The 16,292-nt window shown below is 51.1% G+C and overlaps 1 protein-coding gene across 2 annotated transcripts in view; it reads left to right on the top strand.

Annotated features, from left to right (window-relative positions):
- Nucleotides 1–1,508: 1,508 nt before the first annotated feature.
- TMCC2 (transmembrane and coiled-coil domain family 2) overlaps nucleotides 1,509–16,292 on the top strand; it is a 41,364-nt gene continuing 26,580 nt past the window's right edge. Inside the window, exons 1-2 of one of the 2 annotated variants that reach the window (XM_077887094.1) lie at nucleotides 1,509–2,176; nucleotides 15,691–16,236. In XM_077887094.1, the coding sequence (XP_077743220.1) occupies nucleotides 1,955–2,176; nucleotides 15,691–16,236 (768 nt within the window). In that variant the 5' untranslated portion in view covers nucleotides 1,509–1,954. Of the gene's footprint in view, nucleotides 2,177–2,242; nucleotides 3,226–15,690; nucleotides 16,237–16,292 lie in introns of those variants that run through there. The other variant, XM_077887095.1, reaches the window with a different exon arrangement.

The following is a 16,292-nucleotide window of genomic DNA, read 5'->3' as shown; positions in this document are numbered from 1 at the left end:
GATAGGCGTAAAAGCGATTGGTAAACTGTAAAACACTTTAGGGATCATCACTGTGACTCACAGACTGAGTGGCCCCTTCACTAGAGCCTGAGCCAATGAATGTGACTCAGATGATGGCTTGCATCAGAATTACCTGGAGGGCTTATTAAAACAGGCTTCTGGGGTCACCTGGGTGGCTCAGGTGGTTAAGCTTTGGCCTCTCCATTTCCAGTCAGATTGTGACCTCAGAGTCCTGAGATTCAGCCCTGCCTAGGGGGTTCTCTCTCTCCCTCTGCCCCTCCTCCCTGCTCTCTCAAATCAATCAATCAATCAATCAATCTTTTAAAAAAAACTAAAACCCCCAGACTTCTGGGCTCTCTATTTCTGATTCTGTAGGTCTTACTGGGGTCCAAGAATTTGTATTTCTGTTAAGTTTCCAGGTGATACTGATGCTGCTGGGTTCCAGGACCATTCTTTGCGAACCAATGGTCTAGGCTGCTGGATGGGCAAAAAGCATCCTGTCCGTAGTAAGCATACAGTAGACACTCAGATGGAGTTTACTCTGCTCCATATCTTGGTGGCCCCATTATTTACAGTTGTCTGCCTCCAGATTACTAGCACAGTTTGGCTGAGATTTATGTTAAAAAAAAAAAAAAAAGAGAGAGAGAGAGAGATTGTATTCCTTTTCTTCTCTTCCATATGTATCAACCTCCTGCCATTAACACGCCTTCTTATTTAAAAGCCTTTTCACAGTTTGGATTATTGTGTTAAATAATCCAATACTTTCTAATTTCTGAGCAGGAGTCTAAACCTCATCTAAGATAGTTGCTTTAAAGTGGGAGAAGGGGTGATGGCACAAAAGGTCACTCACCCCCGGCCCTCTGCATTTGCTGCTCTGAATGCAGGCACAGGTTTGTGTTTCAGACCCTGTATCCCAGGGGGGATCAGTATCTCCCTCCCTGAAGGGATGCATCCACGTAACGTGCCAAGTTAGAGCAAGATGCACTGATGGTCAACATCCCTATGTCGCCCCCTCCCTGCCACATAACACGAGTGGGTGGAGGTGATCCCGAGAGAGCCTTTTCTGGTCTGAGCCTTTCCGCTCAGACCGCGCCCGCCCCGCGCCGCCCCGCCCCGCCCCGCCTCCCCTCCCCTCCCCTCCCCTCGGCTCCGCAGCCCGCTCTCCGCACCGCGGGAACGCGCGGCAGAGCCCTCCGGACCGCTCCCGGGGGCCGCGCGGTGCAACCAACCCTAGAGACGCGGCCGCGCGACGCCCCCCTCGGCCCTCCGCGCTTCCCATTGGCTCGTTGCCGCTGTCACTCCCGCCTTTCCCCTCGCGGGCGGGGTAGGTTGCGCGCTCGCCGCGGGCTGGGGCCGCGGCCGCGGCTTTGCAGCAGGCGGCGCGGCGGGCTGGGAGCCGGGAGCGGGGCGCGCGGGCGGGGCGGGGGCCGGCGGCGGGGCCGGGGGGCCGCAGCCCGCGCCGAGGGCGGCCGCCGAAGACCTGCCCGGCCGGCTGCCCGGTGCCCTGCCTCGCCCTCGCCCTCGCCCTCGCCCTCGCCCTCGCCCTCGCCCAGCAGCGCGGCCAGCCGGGGGGGATGCGCTGTGCCGCCCAGCATCCCTCCGCCCTGCCCGCGCCCCGGAGCAGAAAGTTTGGGGGGGGCGGGGGCGGGGGCCGGGGCCGGGGCCGTCTTCCTCCTCCCGCTCCAGTGACTGCCCAAGGACTCCTGCCGCCCGGCCTCGACTGTGACCTGCCTCCGCTCCCCGGGTCGTGATGAACCATTCCAGGCTGCAGCCAAGGCTCCCTGTCCTCGCCCCTCCCTCACCCTCCTTTTGAAAGATCTGTTTCTTAATTCAAGAGATCGTGACCCGCCGACTCCTGGGCCGCAGGGCCTGGTCTTCCGAGTGTAAGAGGGGGTGCGGTCTCCCCAAGACCGCGCGCGGAAGGACAGATTCCCCTTGCCGACCCACATACACCATGAAGAGGTGCAAATCGGATGAGCTGCAGCAGCAGCAGCAGCAGCAGCAGCAGGGCGAGGAGGATGGAGCTGGGCTGGAGGATGCCGCGGGCCACCTGCCGGGCGCGGACCTCCGGCCCGGGGAGGCCGCGGGTGCCAACTCCGCTGGCGGGCCAACCTCGGACATGGGCGCTGCCGCGGCGCCCAACCCGGGGCCCCGAAGCAAGCCTCCTGACCTAAAGGTGAGCGCAGACCTTGCCCCGGCGAGCCCAGCCCGCGACTTAGCTTTCCCCGCCCCAGCGGAAGCGCTTTCGCGGGATGAAAGTGATGGGGAAGCCAGGCAAAGGTCAGAGAGGATGTTCGGCCAGAAGCCTGGGCTGGACGTCAGGTACCATTTGTGCCTCCGTCTTGCAGCTCCATTTCAGGCCTCTGTGTCTGTTCCTCATTTTTCCGCAGACGCTCTAGTGACTCACCCACCCGAGATTGTTTGAATTATGTGTGTGAAGTGCTGTTCGCAGACAAAGGGCTGGAGAAATCCAAGATGCTAACTAAAAAGTTGACATCACTTTCCCTCCGGTAGGATGGCAGGGGAAGAAAATTGCCGCGTGGGAGGCCAAGCAGAGGACCATTCATTTCCTTTGCTGAATTAGTTTTCCTCCTTTTGGGACCTTCCTGGATGAAGCTCAGTTTGTCCATCTGTGAAAGGGGAGTGTGGATTTCTTGCCGTTAGGTGGAGCCAGAGGTTAAGCTAGTGCTTGGAGATCCCCGCCTGCCTGCTGAACCAACCCCCAGGGTGGAGAACTGACAGGTGGCCAAGCGGTGCTTGGGCTGGTTTGGGGCACACATGCTGAGCCGGCAGTTAGAACCAGAATCGGAAAGAGCCGATCACGTGCAGCTGGGAGTCTTTTATTTTCCGCCTGCGGTTGCCGAGACAATTATCGAGCCATGTCGAATATGTCTCTATATTAATTAAGACAGCAGCGGGAATAAATAATGCACCTTTGCAGGAGCTGCCACAGGGACTGCAGGCTCAGGATTTGCAAGCCGGCTCACCACCGGGCTGAAAGAGATGTCAGCCCAAGGAAGGAACTTAGATGCCTTGGAGATTGATGCCTCGGGGGAGATACTCTCCAGAGGGGGTGCAAGGTCTGGGCTAGGGGAGCAAAAGGACTCCATTATGTTAAATAAAGCCTGTATCCTATGGCAGCAGCCACTAAGGAGCTTACCAGAATAAGCCAATGACATTCCTCGTTTGGCCTGAGCGGCTCAGAGTCAGGAAGTCAGAGCGCAGGTGAGTGTGCTCTTACCTGTGTGTGTTACCTGTCTGTGTGCCTTGGGGAGGGATAGGAAGGGAGACAGCTAGCTCCTTGTGTGTACTTCAGAAAGCTGTGGAACTGTGGTAGTTATGTGAATGTGACCCCTGGTTCCACTGCTGCCCTTTTCAGAGGTTGAGGGCAAGCCTTATATCGAAAGATGAGCTCTGCTGGTTAGGCTCTGCACAGGAGAGTCTTGCTTCCATCAGGCCCAAGAAATCCTTGGTGTCTGTCCTAGCTGTCACCTCTGAGCCCACCCTGTGTGGTCAGGAGGTGTGGTTCCTATCTTAAGTGAGATGTTGAAGAGAAACGGGTGCCCTTCATGTTGATGTTGGAAGGAGGTGAGCCTTCTGCTGCAGACTTCAGCCTGATTCCGAGCCAGCAAACCCCGAATCTATGGCCAGCTGGGACCCTGGCCCTGAGTTTCTGAGAAGCTGCCTGTGGAAACTCCCCCACTTTCCAGCCTGGGCCAGCAGTGGAAACCGCCAGCTCCACTCATTTCCCTCGGTTGCCTACATGAGCGAAGGTGGGCTGGTTGTGGTGTGGGGGCTGCGGTGTCTTTGTCTCTAGATATTGCTGCCTTAAGAAGCTCGTTCATCTCTACCCTCCTATATCATCTCTCTCTCTTCTTCATCTTTCTTTCTTTCTTTTTTTTTTTTTGGTGACACCATTTTGGGGTCAGGGCAGACACAGCAGCAACCCTACACCTGATATTAACTGCTGAACTTCTCCGAAGCAGAATTAAGATTCCATGTGAGAAAAAGAGCCTCACCCTCCCACCCCCTACCCAAATACATCACCAGGGTAGAACACAGCCATGTGGACCCAGGCTGGCAACAAGGAGGAGAGATTGTAGCCACTGCCAGCTTGGTGGGAGTGTGGGGAGACACGCAAGGGCCTTTTCCTGTTTATCTCTGTCTGCTTTATCAAAACATGTTTACAGGGTAGGGATTTGGAACCAGATCTGAACTTGGGAGCCATTGGAATTTGATTTGCTGGGTGAACTCAGGCAAATCACTCAACTTTTCTGAACCTTTTTTTCTGGGGAAAAAAAAATAGGAATATTGAAATGTGTCCAGACTTGGTTTCCAGTGCTGGAAAAGTTGTTTACCAGTGGTGGCAGTTTTCCAGTGACAGAGAAGTTCCACAACTGGCTCTAGCACTGGGTGGAGGCAGACTTGTTTTGGAGATGGTGGTGGTACCAGAAAGGGGCAAGTTTAATTTTTGTGTAAAACCCCTCCTGCCCCACACCTGTGTTTGGCCTAAGACCATCAGCAGCTCTGGTTTTGTTTTCATTTTAAACTTTGGAGATAGGGACTTTTGGTCTCTTAGTCCCACTTCTGTTTTCTTGTGACAGCTCCAGCATTGGGATAGATTGAGCACATTGGAGGGAGTCATCTTGTGAAAGGGGCAAACAAATAAGAGGCTTTGTCAGAAGTACCTCCATGGCAACGGGGGGGGCAGGAGGGAGTTTAGTCTTTGCCAATGGGATCTGAGCGCCCAAACTAGTGGCAACCACAAGTTTCGGGCACTCCTTTCGTCTCCCTCCCCTCTCCTTTGGTGTCATGGAGCATATTACCCTGCGCTGTAAATTTCTGCTACAGTGGTCTGGGATTTGTGATTATGGCGCAAGAGGGCCAGTGAAAAGAAGGAAACATAGTTACAGAGCAATCTTAAAGGAGCAATGATATCATTGTTACTGAAAAATCACCTGAAGGGGCACCTGGGTGGCTCAGTAGTGAGTGTCTGCCTTCGGCTCAGGTCGTGATCACGGGGTCCTGGGATTGAGTCCTGCATCAGGCTCCCCACAGGGAGTCTGCTTCTCCCTCTGCCTATGTCTCTGCCTCTCTCTATGTGTCTCTCATGAATAAGTAAATAAAATCTTAAAAAAAAAAAATCACCTGAAAAGGGACATTGCCCCATAGGAGGCTCATGCAGTTACTTTGGGGGCCTTCTTAGCTGCTCCACACACTTGATGTGAGTGACACCCCTGCAACAGGAGCCCACAATCCAGAGTCCCACTGCCCAGCTGCTTGTGGCCTGGCTAGGTCCTAGTTCATGTATTAATTCATTTGTCATCATCATCATCCAGTCCTTTGTGGCTACCAGATTCCCTGCTGGTTGGGAGGACAGGCCCGGACAGCTGGTAACAGAGAGAGTAGACTGACCAAAAGTACAGTGGAATTCTCTAGCAAGAAAACCCAGCTCCAGTAAGAATGAGAGTGGGGAGGAACTCACGGGAAAGGAACATGGAGCACACATTCCTATTCAAAATACAGCATGTGGTAGCTGTTGCTGAGGCCTGGGATGAGTGGCTAAGCCCAAGAGTCAGCTGGTTCTGTCCTGAGTCCTAGAAGCTTCAAGGCAAGGAGGAAATCACCAACTCTTTCATCCCTTCAGCCATGAGGAAGGAAGACTCTGGGTGTGCTGGCCAGAGGCTTTCCCCTGATACTCTTTTTCTTTCCCAAAAGCCCCTGTGAGTACTTTCCCCAGGGATTTCTGGGCACTATTAATATTTTACCCAGAAGGAAAAAGTGGGGGGTACGCTGAGGTCCGTTATTACAGTCCTGGTTTGAAGTGCTTTTAACTGAAGACTCATGTGAGTTCCAGCTCCTGTCCTTCCATTTACACCATGCACTGGCCTTCCTGCCTATTCACGTGAAGATGAGAAAAAGCAAGTAGAAGCCAAAGAGCTGGAGGAAAGCCCCAGGCTGGGACTGTGTGGTTCTCCTTGCTGGTTCACCACCTTTCCTGGCCTACATGGGTGCGTGAGCACCTCTAGAATGGCCTGTGTTCCTTCAATACTCCTGTAGAGAGTCCTCTGGGGAAGGGATGGTGAGTCAACAGACACTGAACAACTTTAGTGGAAAGGCACTGTGCTAAATTGTGAAATAGCACCTGTACAGAAAAGTGTCTGAAAACATATATGTACAGTTTACAACAGCAAAACAGACACCCCATCTACCTCCCACCCTAGTCAAGATGGAGAACATTGACCTTCCCAAAAGCCCCTGCTTGTTTCTCTGTTCTTTTGTCTGACTTTTTCTTTTTTCTTTTTTTTTAAATTTTTATTTATTTATGATAGTCACAGAGAGAGAGAGAGGCAGAGACACAGGCAGAGGGAGAAGCAGGCTCCATGCACCGGGAGCCTGATGTGGGATTCGATCCCGGGTCTCCAGGATTGCGCCCTGGGCCAAAGGCAGGCGCCAAACCGCTGCGCCACCCAGGGATCCCTGACTATTTCTTTTTTTAAGTAAGCTCTACAATTGACATGGGGCTTGAACTCATGACCCCAAGATCAAGAGTTGCATGCTCTACTGACTGAGCCAGCCAGGCACCCCTTATTTGTTTTTTATTTTTGTTTTTTTATTTTATTTATTTTAAGGCCATAGCTCTTGATCACATTTATGGGTTTCAGTTTCCCCACTTCCTCAGTGAAGGAGAAGAATGTGGGTGGGATGAAGGAGTGCATGTGCTCAGGGACTCTAGTGGAGGCTTCTGGTGGTAGAGTTCTAGTTCAGCTGTGGAGGTAATGTGTTCAGGTTTGCTGATAGGCCAGGATAGATTTCATCAGTGAGGTAGGATTGCTGTAGACCTAGGATCAGGGGAAGGGGAAATTCATTCTTTGGCAACAGCACTACCTTGGCCTTCCAGATAAGCTCCCAGTCAAACAGGGTGAAATGCTTGCAAGAAAATCATCCATCAGGGCAGCCCCGGTGGCCTAGCGGTTTAGTGCCGCCTGCAGCCTGGAGTGTGATCCTGGAGATCCGGGATCAAGTTCTACGTCAGGTTCCCTGCATGGAGCCTGCTTCTCCCTCTGCCTATGTCCCAGCCATTCTCTCTCTATCTCTTAATTAAATAAACAAATAAAATCTTAAAAAAAAAAAGAAAGTTTTTGAAAATCATCCATCAGAGGACACATATATTTAAGGGTACTTTGATCATCATTCGACGGAGTCAGAAACACATGGGGGTTGATCAGAAGAGATGGGCTGAGAGCAAGATATTTTTTTAAAAGATTTTATTTATTTATTTAAAAGAGAACACTCGTGTGGGGGGAGAAAGAGAGATGGAGAAGGACGAGTAGACTCTGTGCCGATTGTGGAGCCAGATGTGGGGCTCTGGGCCCCACAACCCTGAGATCATGACCTGAAATGAAATCAAGAGCTGGAGACTTAACTGACTGAGCCACCCAGGTGCCCCTACAGGGAGCTATTAAAGAGAGAGTAGAATTTAAGGACTAAATAAGAGAAGAGGGACTTTCTAAATGGGGAAGTCGAATAGCAAGTGCCAGGGGCTTTGTGGAGCCAAGGGTCCTTTTTGATTAGAATGCAGTTGTGCTTTCAGCCTTGTAAATAGGGATAGTATAGGGGTGGGAAGAATGCTGAGTTGCCTGGTTTTTACCCCACCAGCACCTGATGCGCAGAGGGCAGGGGTCCTGAGACCCAAGATTGCTCTAGTCCCACCCCCTCTGCCTTTGATAATATTCGGAGCAGCCTTGCATATGGGCTCTGGAGGAATTGACCGATGGAAAAGCATGTGGCAAAGGAAGCTCTCTGTTCTCCTGCCACATATCGGGTTCTAGATGAATTCACAGCTGCCCTCATAGTGCTAGTGGGAACTGTCTTGCAGGCTCAGTTTTTACAGAATGTGCTTCTTTTTATGTATCTGATTGTCCTTAGCTGCCAATCCCATTAGCAACATCATCTCCCTCTCCCTCAAAAAGGAATTAAAACATCGGATAAGATCTGAATTTTGGGTGGAAGTTTTATTTATTATTTTTTTTAAGATTTTATTCATTTATTTGACAGAAAGAGAGCACAAGCAGGCAGAGCTGCAGGCAGAGGCAGAGGGAGAAGCAGGCTCTCTGCTGAGAAGGGAGCCCCATGTAGGGCTCGATCCCAGCACCCTGGGATCATGACCTGAGCTGAAGGCAGACACTTAACTGACTGAGCCACCCAGTGTCCTGGGTGGAAGCTTTTTTTAAAGCATAAATGTTAGGAGCTGGGGGGAAAAAGGCTCAGGTGGCTTCTCAGTGGTAGTTTGGGAAGCCAACCCAAAATTCTTCTCTGTTTTCATCTCTTCTCTAAGGAATGGCATCTCCCTTTGAAATCCTCACAGACCAGGAAGGTATGTTCTTAGAATGAGGCCAAGACTGGACACAGTCTCCCTCTATCACCCAAACACCTAAGCCTCTCTCCACGTTAAGAAGTTAGAGCATAGTTATTGAGAAATGGCAGGTATGTTTTGTGGTTGTGCGAGAAAAGCAATATTTGACTTTTCAAATCAAGTGGCTATAAAGGCTTCTTTTTTCCAGCCAAGTTAACTGAGTCATGTCCACGCTGGAGAACGAAGCCGGCTGTGAGCACATGAGTCCTGACCCAAGCCGTGCGTGAAAAGACAGCGTACACACTCAGGCTCCTGGGCCTCTGTTCATCTCCTTCCAAGCCAGCTCAGTTTTGGCAGTTACTGGGATGACATAGACTTAAGATAAGGTTTTGAACTGTAGCAGGAGGGATCTGGGTTAGACACAAGAAAAAAGCTGCCTGACTGAGCATTTTATGTCTTTGGAAAAGGTCGTTGTCTAAGGATTAAATCCTTTCTAAGAGGGTTTTGTAGGCTTGGATAGTTTCTGCTCAGCAAATAAATAATTATGCAGCAACTGCCAGGTAATATTAGGGACACAAAGATAGAGATGATATAACTCACTCCTGCCCTCCATTTGCTCATATTCTCGTTGAGGAGTCTGTCCATAAGCAGGTGAAAAGTTGGACAACAGTTTGAGAGAGCTCTAAAAGCCCTGTGACAAGGCACATGATTCATTGCAAGGTGAGTGGTGCAGATAATGAGCTCTCTGGAGTTCAGAGCAGGGTGATGAGACCTGACCTGGCTGCATGGAGGGGCAGCCGGTGAAGGGTGGGGAGGATGATGAGGGGCAGAGAGGACACAGCACACAGGTCACTTTTTATTTTTTCTAAATATTTTATTTATTTATTCATAGAGACACAGAGAGAGAGAGAGAGAGAGAGGCAGAGACACAGGCAGAGGGAGAAGCAGGCTCCATGCAGGGAGCCTGACGTGGGACTCGATCCGCGGTCCCCAGGATCACACCCCAGGCTGCAGGCAGCTCTAAACCGCTGCGCCACAGGGGCTGCCCACAGGTCACCTTTTAAATCTCTGGTGCTGGTATATGTTGAGCCGCTTCTGTGGGGGGGATGCAGCCACCTTCCCAGCCTTCCTTGGGGCCTGGCAGAATTCTCTAAGTGATGAAGGAAGGAAGCATGAAAGTACAATTGAGAAGGGGGATGTCGTTTTCCCGTGTTGAGACGTTTAAGTGTCAGCTGGGATTCTGGGGAAGAAAAAATGATTAGAAAAATCTTTCATCACTGTGTTTCTTTTTGTCATTGTTGTTTTTAAGGATTTTATTTATTTGAGAAAGAGCACACACAAGACAGAGAGAGAACACACCAGCAGTGGGTGGGGGGGGCAGATAAAGAGGGAAAAGCAGACTCCCCGCTGAGCAGGGAGTCCAATGTGGGGCTCGACCCCAGGACCCTGAGATCATGACTTGAGTCAAAGGTAGCTGCTTAACCGATTGAGCCACCCAGGCATCCCCCATCACTATGTTTCTCACAGAAACCCCACACAGGCCTGAACACTGCTACTCCCTCCTCTCCATCATCATCCTGGTGGGTGGCAGACCTGGGGCCAGGGTTCCTCGCCAGCTCCAGCCCCAGGCTCCCCACCCAAAGCTTCTTAAGGGCCATTGGAGACTTCCGCAACCCACTTTGTATCCCAAGAGTAGGACTCTGTGGGTTTTTACAGCGATTAGCTCTCTAATGCTGGCCCTGTTTCCATAGAGACCCTATAAATAGAGGAACGTTGGCGACCTAGGCTTGCTAAGGCTCACGGTGACCCAGTCACCCCATTGAACCCTCCCAGCCGACGCGATGGTGGGGCAGAGGGAGTTCCAAACCCAGGTAGGAGGAAGGGCTACTGTCAGGTAGCTGACAGGTGAGCTGTCAGGTTGGGGTAATTAGCTATAGGTTAGCGTGACTTGTTAGGATCCTCCTAGCTTTTCTGGGAGTTAAGAACATGGGGACCTGTAGGAATCAGAAGCCACTTTTGGCTATTTTTAACCAGATGGTGCCAACGACACTGTACCCCAAAGCATTTTACTTTTTGGTCTCGTGCAGCTGCGTTTGCAGATTTTGGAGCAAACTTCCTCTTTGGGGGGACCCACACCCAGAGAGGAAAACGGATAAAGCCTGTTTAGAGACCACAGCCTACTCAGGAAGGATCTTTCAGAAATCATCCAGTGGCAGCCCAAGGACGGGGGTCCTTTCTGCCCTGAAAATCAGTTCCAGAGGAGGGGAGAGCAGATGCCTCAGCCTTCACCTCCCCCGGGCTTCAGCACCTGTCCTGGGAAGCCGTCCTTTCTGGCTAGCTCCCAGCCTCCAGCTCCGGGACAGTTCTCTCGCGGTCTAATCAATCGGGAGAGCTCTGTTTACATCTCACCCCTAACTCTGAAACATCTCAGCTCTCTTCTAATACATGGCTTCGTTTGGCCACCAAAATGGTTTCTGGCAGCTGGGGAAAAGCAAAAGTCAGTGTGGAAAAGCAAGTGACATTTAGTAGCTGGAACCTGTTAGTCAGAGCAGGTGGTGCTTTCTGCTGCGTTGGTGGCCAAGTTCCCTGAAGCTAGTCACCATGGTTTTCCTCATTTCCAAAACTTGTGGCTGGTTATCTGCTGAGTTGTTGATTTTGTGTGTTTGGGTTTTTTTTTTTTTTTTTTTTTTTTTAACACTTACCACATTATGTCAAAACTCCTCAACCATTTCCTCTCTGACACTTGCATGCAGAAGCACCCCCAGCTTTCTGGCCTTGCACTTTGTAAGTGGGGGACAAGCCCTTCATTTGAAGCAACACCCCCCTTCCCATTGTTCTTTCCCCTCGTGCTTCCTGCAGACTTTAGCAGGCTCCTTGGTGCTGCTGGGGCAAATGTCCTACAGTTATCTAGCCACTATCTTTGGCTTTCCTTTACCTGCAGAACAGATGAGGAAGGTGTGAACTGAAGGCCCACAGTGGTTGAAGCCCTTACCCTCATCCCACAATGTAGCACAGGCAGATTGACCACCACAGTTCAGGGGACCCATCTTCCCCTGGCCCAGGCATTTTTGGTTTGTTTTAATCCTGCCCGTGAGACTGTTCTGAGATGTCTGTAAATACTGCATCTGCTTTAGTCTTGCAGTCAGTGTATGAGCCATCAAAGATAAATCAGACTGGAGGTTGGAGGCTTGTCTGTGTAACTTGGATGAGCCACTGCACTGTGCTGTACCTCAGTTTTTTTAATCTGCAAAACGGAGATGCTGATACCAGTCCCATCCTCCCTCCTGAGGCTAAGCTAGCATCAGCTTAGAATGATAGCATAGGGCAGTCTGGGTGGCTCAGCGGTTTAGCGCCACCTTCAGCCCAGGGTATGATCTTGGAGACCCGGGATCGAGTCCCACGTTGGGCTCCCTGCATGGAGCCTGCTTCTCCCTCTGCCTGTGTCTCTGCCTCTCTCTGTCTCTCTCATGAAGAAGTAAATAAAATCTTAAAAAAAAAAAAAAAAAGGAATGATAGCATAAATTGGGAAGCACTTTTGAAAAATGCCATATGATTTTAAAATAAATTGGCGAAGGACTTTAGGATTTGAGGCAACAGAGCAGACAGTGGTGGCTGTTGGCCACAGCACCTCCGTTTCCTCCATCCGTTTCCCAGGGCTTAGGGGGAGGAAATGGCTCAGAGCTCTGGGACCTCTGGTGAAGACTTTTGAGGGGACCTGAGCAGATATAGAAGATGGACCTTGGAGTTGGAGAAGCTGGGTCAGAAATGGTAGGGAAAGGACACAAAGACCTGGAAGGAATGCTTGAAGGACAATTTGTAATATGTAATGTGACTGTTTGGCAGAAGCAGCTGGGCAAATGCCAGAGCCAGCTGGCCCCATCCGTGATGCCTGGAGGGGGGTCTGGTATCAGCTTGGGCCTGAGGAAGAAGGAGTATCCTGGCTGTTCCTGGTCTGGAGGCCACGGATCTGGCCATTTCCAAATTGATGGCAGAGTGTGCTCCCTGGTCTGTCTGCCCTGGACATGTTGGCCCTGCCTCAGGCTGGCCCTGTAGGGATGGTAACTCCCATGGGACTGAGCAACCTAATGTTGCCAGGGCTGCCCCAAAATTAAATTCTTGAGAAGGAATGGTGGTAGCCTTCATTTCCTCATTGAAAAGTGGAAATGTTATTACTATTGCTTTTATTAGTGTCTGGGAAAATTAAGTAAGATAATGTAAAAGGAAAAACATCTTGAAAACTGTAAACTGTGGGGCAATTGTGTGGCTTAGTCAGTTAAGCACCTGCCATTGGGTCAGGTCATGATCCCAGGGTCCTGGGATCGAGCCCCACATCAGGCTCTCTGCTCAGCGAGGAGCCTCCTTCTCCTTCTCCCTCTGCTTGCTGCTCCCCCTGCTGTGCTCATTCTCTCTCTCTGTCAAATAAATTTTTTTTAATCTTTTTTTTTTTAAGATTTTAATTATTTATTCACAGAGACCTACAGAGAGAGGCAGAGACATAGGCAGAGGGAGAAGCAGGCTCTGTGCAGGGAGCCCGATGTGGGACTCAATCCCAGGACCCGGGGATCATGCCCTGAGCCAAAGGCAGGTGCTCAACCACTAAGCCAGCCACCCAGGCGTCCCTAAAAAATCTTTAAAAGAAAAAACAAGAGACACCTGGGTGGTTCAGCAGTTGAGCATCTGCCTTTGGCTTGGAGTGTGATCCTGGAGTCCCTGGATTGAATCCCACATTGGGCTTCCTGCATGGAGCCTGCTTCTCCCTCTGCCTATGTCTCTGCCTCTCTCTGTGTGTCTCTCATGAATAAATAAAATCTTAAAAAAAATAAACAAAAAAACCTCACTGTAAACCATGTGTCCCTGGTGTCTCTGGTGGATTGTACTGATGTCACATATTGGGTCTGTAAAATGGGTAATGGAAGGGCCCTGCCTACTTTGAGGATTGTAGAGAGACTCAAATGAGGCCAAAAATGAAAATCCTAAATGTTTACACAAATACACAGTAGTATAGTTACTGACATCCAGAGGTCCATGCAGCTGTCTCCACAAACCATCCAGAGGTGTAAAGAAACAATAAGAGGTGGGTCAGTTAATTCAGATCTAAACATGATTTTTTTTTCTTGGTTTCTGTGTCTAAGGCTTTCTGCTCTGTGAGTTTGTTTCTAGAAAAAAAGAAAATTCAGGCCATGTGACTCTTTGGACTTTTTTTTTTTTTTTCCTTTGGACTGTTTTTTAAAAATGAGTCTGTCTCATGAGATTATGGGTTGCTCCTCACAGATGGAGACATGCAGTGCCTCACTGAGCCCCAAATGGCCTGGTTCTGAGTTTCCCTCTTAGGAGTCACAGAGTGTGGGTTCTTACCTGGTCCTGCACATCCCAAGCCTCGCTTTGGCTCCAAAGCTCTCTGCCTGAGGCTCGGCCTGGCCAAATAAGCCAGCGCCCTGACCACAGGCTGTCTGGCCCTGGCCTGAGCAGTCCTGCCTGGGGAACAGGAGAGCTGAGAGGAAAGACTGGGACCAGGGCAGTGCTGGGCTGTGGGGCCTATGTGGTTTGTTCCAATCTCAGGGGAAAGACACTTGTTTAGATACCTCATTCTAAAGAAGTGGTCACATTATTGACTACACGGTAAGACGTGACCTTTATTATTCATTTTTTATGTTTACCAGTTTATTATAAAGGTATTATAAAGGATACAGATGACTAGTAGGATGGAGAAATACATGGGATGAGGTCAGTCTGGAAAGGTCCTGAGTACAGGAGCTTCTGTCCTGATGGAATTAGGGTGTGCCACCCTCCTGGCACATGGATGTGTTCAGCAACCTGGAAGGTCAAGTAAAGTTTATTTTATTGCCAACCATATCAGGAACGAGACTCTGTTGGTGGAGCATGTGACTCAGTCTCAGGGTTGTGAGTTTGAGCCCCACATTGGGTATAGAGATTATTTGAAAATAATAAAATTTAAAAAAAGGAATCAGATTTGCTATAAATAACAGAAAATCAGGGATCCCTGGGTGGCTCAGCGGTTTGGTGCCTGCCTTTGGCCCAGGGCGCGATCCTGTCGACCCGGGATTGAATCCCACATCGGGCTCCCAGTGCATGGAGCCTGCTTCTCCCTCTGCCTATGTCTCTGCCTCTCTCTCTCTCTCTCTCTCTCTCTCTCTCTCTGTGACTATCATAAATAAATAAAAATTAAAGAAAAAAAGAAAATCATACTAGAGTTCTGTAGACAAAGATAGGTTTGTTTATTTCATGCAGCCAGAATCCCAAGATAGGCATTCACAACTGCTTTGGTGGCAGCATAGGACCATCAAGTTTCCAAGCCTGTTGCTTGCAGCTCTACCATGTGTGTGACGCCCTCCATCATCAAGCCAGTCATCTTATAATTGCAGGATGGCTGCTGCATGGCCAGACATTACGTCTACATTCCAGATGGGAAGAAGTAGGAAGGGTGAGGATCTTTATTAGGAAAGCAAGTGTTGCTAGAAACTCTCAACCTTGCTTTTCATTGGGTTAAGCTATCATGTAGCTACTCCTCGCTGTAAGGGAGTGTGATGGAGGAAGAATTTTCAGCCAGGTGCATGAAGGCCAGGCAGTTTGTTTTTTTTTTTTTTTTTTTTTTAATTTTTATTTATTTATGATAGTCACACAGAGAGAGAGAGAGAGAGGCAGAGACATAGGCAGAGGGAGAAGCAGGCTCCATGCACCGGGAGCCTGACGTGGGATTCGATCCCGGGTCTCCAGGATCACGCCCTGGGCCAAAGGCAGGCGCTAAACCACTGCGCCACCCAGGGATCCCAAGGCCAGGCAGTTTGGTTCGTAAGAAAGGAATATATATGCACTAGGCACTTAGTGGTGTCTACTGCAGCAGTATGACCCCGATTTTCTCGGAGAGCGTTGCAGTGAGGCATCTCTGGAAATGGCTGCCTGGTGGTCTGAAAGAGCCAGTGCAGCTTGAAAGAGGAGCTTACGTAGAAGGAGGGAGAGACCAGAGGGTAGGCTGGGTCAACCCAGAGGGATACAACCCTGGGAGCCGAGTGCTATTGGCGTGTGCCACTGAGCCCTGGACTAGCCATGAGATACCATGACTGGCAACCCTGAACCATGTGTTAACTGGGGGGCCATTGGGTGGGGTGGGGTGGGGTGCAAGGTACCCTTTTAGGCATGATGGGCCATTTACGAGGATCTTAGGGATTCAGACACTTAGAGTTTAGCTCCACCAGTCTCCCAAGAACAGACTCACCCCCACCACCGCCCCACCACCCCGCCCCCAGCTCTATCCCCACCACCTGGGCATTTCAGAGCTTTCCACTCACCAGGGTTCTTCATCTTTCCTCCTTAAGAAAATCCAGCAGCTCTCAGAGGGCTCCATGTTTGGCCACGGCCTGAAGCACCTGTTCCACAGCCGGCGCCGGTCCCGGGAGAGGGAGCACCAGACGTCTCAGGATTCCCAGCAGCAGCAGCAGCAGCAGCAGCAGCAGCAGCAGGGCATGTCGGACCATGACTCCCCGGACGAGAAGGAGCGCTCCCCGGAGATGCACCGCGTCTCCTACGCCGTGTCCCTGCACGACCTGCCCGCGCGGCCCACGGCCTTCAACCGCGTGCTGCAGCAGATCCGCTCCCGGCCCTCCATCAAGCGGGGCGCCAGCCTGCACAGCGGCGGGGGCGGCGGGGGCGGCAGCAGGCGCAGCAAGAGTAGCTCCCTGGAGCCCCAGCGCGGCAGCCCCCACCTGCTGCGCAAGGCCCCCCAGGACAGCAGCCTGGCCGCCATCCTGCACCAGCACCAGTGCCGCCCCCGCTCCTCCTCCACCACTGACACGGCCCTGCTGCTGGCCGACGGGGGCAACGTGTATCTCCTGGCCGAGGAGGCCGAGGGCAGCGGTGACAAGGTGAGGGGGCTCAGGGGGGCTCGGTGGGGCCTCTGGACCCTGGAGGCGGGGTGAGG

This window comes from Canis aureus, chromosome 38 (assembly GCF_053574225.1).
Source record: "Canis aureus isolate CA01 chromosome 38, VMU_Caureus_v.1.0, whole genome shotgun sequence".
Classification (NCBI taxonomy): domain Eukaryota; kingdom Metazoa; phylum Chordata; class Mammalia; order Carnivora; family Canidae; genus Canis; species Canis aureus.
The sequence above is the reverse complement of the archived record's forward strand: the minus strand, read 5'-3'. Positions and strand labels throughout refer to the sequence as shown.